A 7200-nucleotide genomic window follows, 5' to 3' on the forward strand; every position below is an offset into this window, starting at 1 on the left:
TGACTGATTCCAGTTACAGCAGATGAATTGGAGGAATATATAGAGAATCTGTAAGTAATTGCATCCTGCCATTTGACCCTTTACCCCTTGGCAATAAATGATTCTAAGGAAGCTACACATTTTGATGATCTCAAACCTTTCTTTAAAAAAGTGCAGTGCAGTGAAGCCATAAGCCCCATCATAGAGTGAGCCAAGATGACAGAGGAATAACCTGTACTCACAGTGCATGAAAACAACAGTTGAGGACAGGACTACAAACAGTGTCCTCGATGGCTTGAGAATAAGTTAACGAGCATACAGTGACCTCTAAGTTAAATGTTAATCTGTTACAGTTCTTTTGCACTGAAAGAGCTGGTGTAAATTTTTTTTTTTTTTTTTAGTTAAAATAACATCCTTATCAGAATGTTAAACTTCCCTGAGAAATTTTGACTGATTCCAGGTACAGCAGATGAATTGGAGGAATATATAGAGAATCTGTAAGTAATTGCATCCTGCCATTTGACCCTTTACCCCTTGGCAATAAATGATTCTAAGGAAGCTACACATTTTGATGATCTCAAACCTTTCTTTAAAAAAGTGCAGTGAAGCAGCTTCATAAGCCCCATCATAGAGTGAGCCAAGATGACAGAGGAATAACCTGTACTCACAGTGCATGAAAACAACAGTTGAGGACAGGACTACAAACAGTGTCCTTGATGGCTTGAGAAGCCTGAGTTATTTCAGGTTACTGGGACAAGCCCTCCACAGTAAACACACAACACTTTTCTTCTGTTGCCTCCAACCTCAGGGACTAAACTACCGTTCACAAAAGTCTGGTGAGTTACAGCAATCACTCACAAAACCAGTATTAATTTTACCTAGTGAGGCAGGCAGGTATTATTATTTGTAAACAGTACTAAGACCAAGATTAGTGGGGCTTTTTAAACATTCCTGAAATAAACTATACCAAATCTTGATTATTAAAAGCGAAAGACACATACTCACTGCAACAATGCGTTTCTTTCACTTCAAAGCATTAATTTTCTACAGATAATTTGTCTTCTCCATACCTTCTCTTCTGTTCTTGGTGTTGGCAACTACAACCTGTTTTCCACAGCAAGCTGCCATGAACTCAGAGACAGCAGACAAATTACTCCCAATCCCTTAGCCACAAAAAATTAATTGGAAATTTCACTTAAAACAGAACCATATAGATAGTAATTCAACACCAAAACAGGCATTTGCAGTTTTCTTTTAAAGCAGAATTTCAAGGTTAAATGCTTCCTCAATTTAATTACCCTACTTATCCTCTGAATTAAAATATGCTACATATTAGAAGATTTAGCTTGAGTAATAGATAAGGCATCAGACCAAAAGTGTCTTAAAAAATAAAGCTTGAGACTAGCTAATCAATCATTTAGGTATCAAAGACAATCATCCAGCACAGAACTGCAGCCGTTTGGTTTTCCTGGGGGGCTGGACTTGGTATCCCTGCTGGAAAACAGGGGGAATAAAAAAAAAGCACTGAAATTGAGACTGAGCTCTTATAACTAGCTAGCCTTCGGAAAAATATCACATCCAATTTCATTCTCACAATAACATCTAAAAAAAGGAAGAGCTTGATTGCAAACAGATGCAAAATACAAGGCCCAGTTACTATTTGCTTGTCTTGCCTTCACTGTTTACACAACTAGCAAATTTCCTCCTAAAATATTTACCTTGCCAGAACTATCAGTCATCCCCGAGTAAAGAGCAAGAATAAAATCAGCTAGCAGAAGTAATTCGTGTGACGATTTTGCGATGGCCAGAATTCTTTTTGATGTGTATAGCAGAGTAAAACTTTAAAGTGCAAGTGACAAATTCAATCAAAGGCACTGGCCTTCAGAAGTAGGATCTAAAGCAGCAGAACACAATTAGGTATTTACACTGGAAGCTATGTATACACCACTTCTGGCAGCTAGAAAGCTTGTGAAAAATCATCCGTGAGGTTCTTCAACTGATCTGTTCATTACTGGTTGCTCAGCAGGGACTTACTAGTCATGTTATTAAAAACTTGCTGAAAATACACCAAATAAATACTTTTCCAGGATTATTTTTCCTCACATCCAACCACTCTAAGCGTAGAAGAGCATGGTGTGTGTTTTAGAAGGGGGAGGCAATCGCGGACCATGATTTAACGGCCACGTGTATGGGGAAAGACCCATCGCATCGAGAGGCCAGCCACGCACACCCGGGTACCTCTCCAAAGCTTCCTGGGGCTTTCAACTCTGCCGGAACTCCACCTGCGTAGCATCTGCCAATAAACATGATTTTTAGACTCTGCTGATGCTTTCCTTCATTTCCAAGGCATACAAGGTAGGGAGTAGAAGCACAACGGGTGAGTGGCCAATCTACCCTCCCTAAAAACCTAATGCCTTGATGGACGCAGAGCTGTGAGAGGGAGAGAGGCAAGGTGCTAAGAAGCTGCCAGGAAGTCCTTATGGTTTAACATGTAAGCATTAATTTATATAAAGAGGGTATTAGCTGGTAGCAAAGTGCATTCAGTTAAACTGCCGTCGGAGAAAAGCGCTCATAGAAAAATCGATCCAAAGGAATTCTTTGCCGTCTCCAAGCTGGAAGCCAGAGCTTGTGTCTTGACAGGAATGACAAAATTACTATATATGATTCAGATTTAATTGCATTTTTTAATGCATAAGAAGCACCCTCACAAAATTTTGAGGGATGCATTGAGACAAGGTAACTCAGTAAAGCATGCCTTACTAATTCTAGATCTTAAGCATCTGCAACAGCATAGAGACTATCCACAGAAACAGTGTTAGAGTCAGCCTACGATAAATGCAGCAAATTTAGCCTCCACTACCTATTTAACGTAACATTCTCATACACAATATATTAACTGAATTACTTCTAAATGAGACTTCTTGAACGCAATAAGCACAAGTTGCTGCCGTTTAATAGCTGAATTCCTTAAGCGTTAAAAGGGTTGAGACAAAAACGTCGGGAGCTACGCAGTACCCTTGCAACTAGAGAGCTACGTCTCCAAGTCCTGCTGCAGTGCAATAACAGGCTACAGCAGGAAAAAAAGGAGCAATTAGAAAATGTGGTTTAGCTATCATTAATCTGCATCAAAGGAATATAATGATGCACATTGTGTGCCTTTCAAATTATTCTCTATTACGGGTTTCAGAACAGAAGTTGAGAAATCTCTTTGACAAACTAGTCCCTTATTAAAAATCAAAGGGAAGTGCTTTGGTACCATCTGTGCAACATTAGTGCCTTCACTGAAAAATGATTATTTTGCAAGTTAAGTATCCAGCACAGGAGGGGAAAAAGGGAGGAATTCCAGCTATTCAAAAACTCATCTTCAGCTATTATGAAAAATGTCACAGCACACACCAAATGCAATGTAATCTGTCACAACAGGAGTTCAACGTCTTTCCCTCCACATCAGTAAATGCGAAACTACGTCGCGATACTATAAAGGCTAATCAAAAGTTAATCTCTCCTACCGTCCCCCAGCATCAGCATGAGTTTAAGCAGCTTTGAGCAACACCTGTGAGGTCTAGCAGTGTAGGAGAAGAGGGAGGAAGGTTTTCTGCTTGCGTGCGTTAGAGCAAAGCAGAGTACGTTACAAATAATAAGGTAAATCGGCTATAAACGGCAGTGAAAATTTACGACAATCTCTTCTTTTTAAAGAACATCACACAAAAATCTGCTGAGGTATTTGGAAATTCACTTTTAAAATCATCATGGTAAGTCAACCTTCTCCATTCCTAGCATACCACATACACAATGTCCATGAGTCGACAGGTTCTTACTAAATCACCCACCCATGAAGCCTATCGGCCCGTCCACTCCAGTTCTGGAGAGGGCTTGGACTCTGCAACACTAGACCTAAAGATTCCAAGGCGCAGACATCCCATCTGTGAAGGCTGCCAGCCAGCCAGCTTCCTGTTACCCTCGCAAAGGTACAGCACCAGGCACTCAAAAGGTCTCACCTTGCCACAGAGTAAGGATATAACACCTCTAATAAGTGAATTCATTTTGAGACTCAGCATTTTCTACCTACAGTTTGCATTTTCTAGACAGTTTTAAGCTCGTTGTTTGCCAATTCCCCTTCAGCAGCCCCAGTGTTCTTCTGTAATGTCATTTGCTCTGCTTTCCCTTAAAAGGGAAGTATTAGCTGCCTTGTGCAGTGTTTCCTGAATTACTTGCTGCTGCTTTTTAGAACACACACACACACTGTGTGGCAAAAAGCTATTGTTATCCCAACAAAGTGGCATCCACTCATGTCCACTCTGGGGCTACAGGGATTTTTATACTTGAAATATTCGAGACATGAGCTTAGCCCTGTCCTTTTCAGTCACAGCAGCCCAGTGGGTTTTTAAAAGACAACACACACAACCTACTGCGTACACCAGGTTTGTGGTATATTAAAAAAATCGGGTAGCATGATGCATTTGCATTCAGTGTCAACAACATCTCAAACAGAAGCCTTGAGACAGGCCACAATTGTCTCAAAATAAGGCATGTAAAAGAAATATGCAGAATACAGATAAAACAAACATGAAAGAGAGCTTTTTCAACTGCTTCTCCTAATTTTCTCCACAGAAAGATTGATTTTTTAGTCTGTTTCCTTCACTGGAACATAAAATACAATTTCTGACCTTCTAACAAAAAAGAAGATAGTGTTGACAGGAACGCCCTGATTCTCCAAACTCAAACCTATTTCACCTTGTACACATTAAGATGTACAACTATAGGAGGTGACAGGTTTTCCAGAGAGGAGTGACAAAACATCCTAAGGGTTTTACTCTCAAAATCTGCTAAGCTGTAGCATCCTGAGATTTGCCACATAATCGGTTGTTGTTAGAGGTGTGGTCATTTACTTACATATCCAAACCATCCCGACAGTGGACTATCAGCAACTCGGGAGGTTTCTTCCTTAACATCAGTTTGAAACATCCAGAAGGCCATTAATCCTTAGTACAGGGCAAAGACTGCAAGTGATGGAAAGTAATCTCCCACATCGGTTCATAACTTCAGCTCCATATCAGTCTTGTAAAGTTCAATGTTGTGTCTGCTTTTAAGTTACAACAAGGAAGGATAAGAACCACCTTGTTTTATTCTGTGGTTTAGCCCGGCCATGCAAACCTTATTTTAGAAGAATGATGGGATTAAGCACATTCTTCAACTTCTAGTACAGTGAAACAGACCAATTTGAAAAAGTTAATCCACCTGTAAGAGATCTCCAAAACATCAAACAGTATCTATACTACAGTACTGTATTTCAAATGCTTTACTTAAAGCATCACAAAGAGCTCCTCTCAGAGATACTCCTCCAATTATGTTTTTAAAAGCCTTCACCACTTCAAATGTTTCCTTGAAATCCTATTTAAGCCATCATCTACGTTTTCTATGCTCTAGAAGATTTAATCAACCTAGGTTTTTATATCTGTATAAAAGGTACTCCTTTACAGTTGGACATAGGCTTCCAGCCTCCTCACTTCAGTGTATTTTGATGTCAATAAGGAGCTCCCCCACAAATGAACACGAAGGTGCCAATGGGATTAGATTGTCTAAATTAAAGATTCCTTTTCTCAAAGACATTAGGAAGCAACGATGAAGGAAGAAATTACCTTTTCTGCAGCTGACAGCTAAATGAATGTTTTCTAAAACTCTGTATTACATAAAACACTCCTCTCTGGGCTTGCAGAAAAGACATACACTCACCTATGCTTGTTTCACTTCATTTTTTCCTACTTTGACAATCAGCCTAAAATTTGATAGAGAGATGAATTCCCAGAGTACCATCTCTGCAGTCTTCTAGCAGAGTCAGCAGTGACAAAACTCCATTGTAGCAAACTAGCTGGTTGTTAGGGACCAGAACATAAATGAGTTATGACTTGCCTCTTTCCCCCTTTGAGGCAAGGAACGCAGATTATTTTTTTTCATGTGCAAAACCCCTGAACTGAAAATTACCAGAAGAGCATGCACGCCTCGATGCACAAATATACCAGAGTCCAGAGAATATATGCATTAATCCTGTGACGGGGTCCCCCTAAAGAAGTGTACGCTGCAGAGCCCTGCTCCCCTAAGAGCACAAGATGTGACAACTTGTGCCCCTGGTTCGTGCAGCTCACTGCCACGTGACTTGGGAATACATCCCACTTTCATCTAATTTCAGAAGACAGATTCTAATGAATTATGGACTAACCCGCTTATGCAGATTTCTTAGTAAAACAGATTCAAAGAATGAGGAATCCATACAGACAGTTCTCTTCAAATCAAATTTTCCAAACAGGCTTTCAGAATCCAGAACAGGGCTCATTCCCTATGAAGCCCGTGAAACGAAACGGATCGGCCCGGATTCAACGGCTGCCTCAGACCCCAGTTTACTCTTACCTGCGGTGTCCGCACCCAGGAGATGCCGCAGTTTGCTGCAAAGCTGAATCATGTTGTCCAGCTGCCGGTTGATCTGCGCATCTTGCACCCAGGCTGGTACGTGGCACACCGGGCATTCCGTGCCAACGCAGTCGCCCACGCACGATCTGAAAGTCAAACGTGAAAATCCGTTGCCCAGCCTAAGTTACGTACCGTACGTGCTGTCGACCTTGCCGCAGCCAAACGCTCCGTGCGAACCCCTTATTTTAGCACCGGCAAACCATTACTGCGAGTCAATCACAAATGTAGGAGAGGTCCTGTTTATCATGGCAAGCAACAAGCCATAATTAAACAAGCTAAGTCCAGGGCCTTATCAGGACACTGTCATGAAAGACACTCCCAAGCCGATCCAAATTTTCAAGGTTTGCTAAAGCTCCATTGCTGTTTGTCTCCAGACAAGAACTCGGCTCAAACAGTTAAAACTCCAAATTCTTTTACACCCTGGCTAGAGACAGGGCTATTCTGCAGCCTTCTCTTTTTAAAGAAGTGACAGAAAGCCAGCACACAGTAAACTCTCATTTCCACTTTTTCCTAATTAAAAAATGTTCTTGATATCATGAAGCTTCACCTGTCTGAACACTTTTCTGTAAGGATTCCCATGAGAATCCACAGGTGTTCAGAGTATTCCATCACTTTTCTGTTTCAGAGCCTTTATACCAGGACATGACCAAGGAGGGTGGGGGAACACATTTGCTTAGTAAATACCATTTAACACTTGTAGCTCCTTAGGAATACTACTCTCCCCATATGAGCCTAGAATCTTCCATTCATTTGCCA

At 40.9% G+C, this 7200-nt stretch overlaps 1 protein-coding gene across 1 annotated transcript in view; it reads right to left on the reverse strand.

The window, feature by feature from the left end:
- BARD1 (BRCA1 associated RING domain 1) overlaps positions 1-6530 on the reverse strand; it is a gene marked incomplete at its 5' end in the record, with an annotated part of 38440 nt that extends 31910 nt beyond the window's left edge. The window contains 1 exon segment of the mRNA XM_010147233.1: positions 6385-6530. Coding sequence (XP_010145535.1) covers positions 6385-6530 — 146 coding nt within the window.
- Between the last annotated feature and the right edge of the window lie 670 nt (positions 6531-7200).

Source organism: Eurypyga helias, unplaced genomic scaffold (assembly GCF_000690775.1).
Source record: "Eurypyga helias isolate BGI_N326 unplaced genomic scaffold, ASM69077v1 scaffold18032, whole genome shotgun sequence".
Classification (NCBI taxonomy): domain Eukaryota; kingdom Metazoa; phylum Chordata; class Aves; order Eurypygiformes; family Eurypygidae; genus Eurypyga; species Eurypyga helias.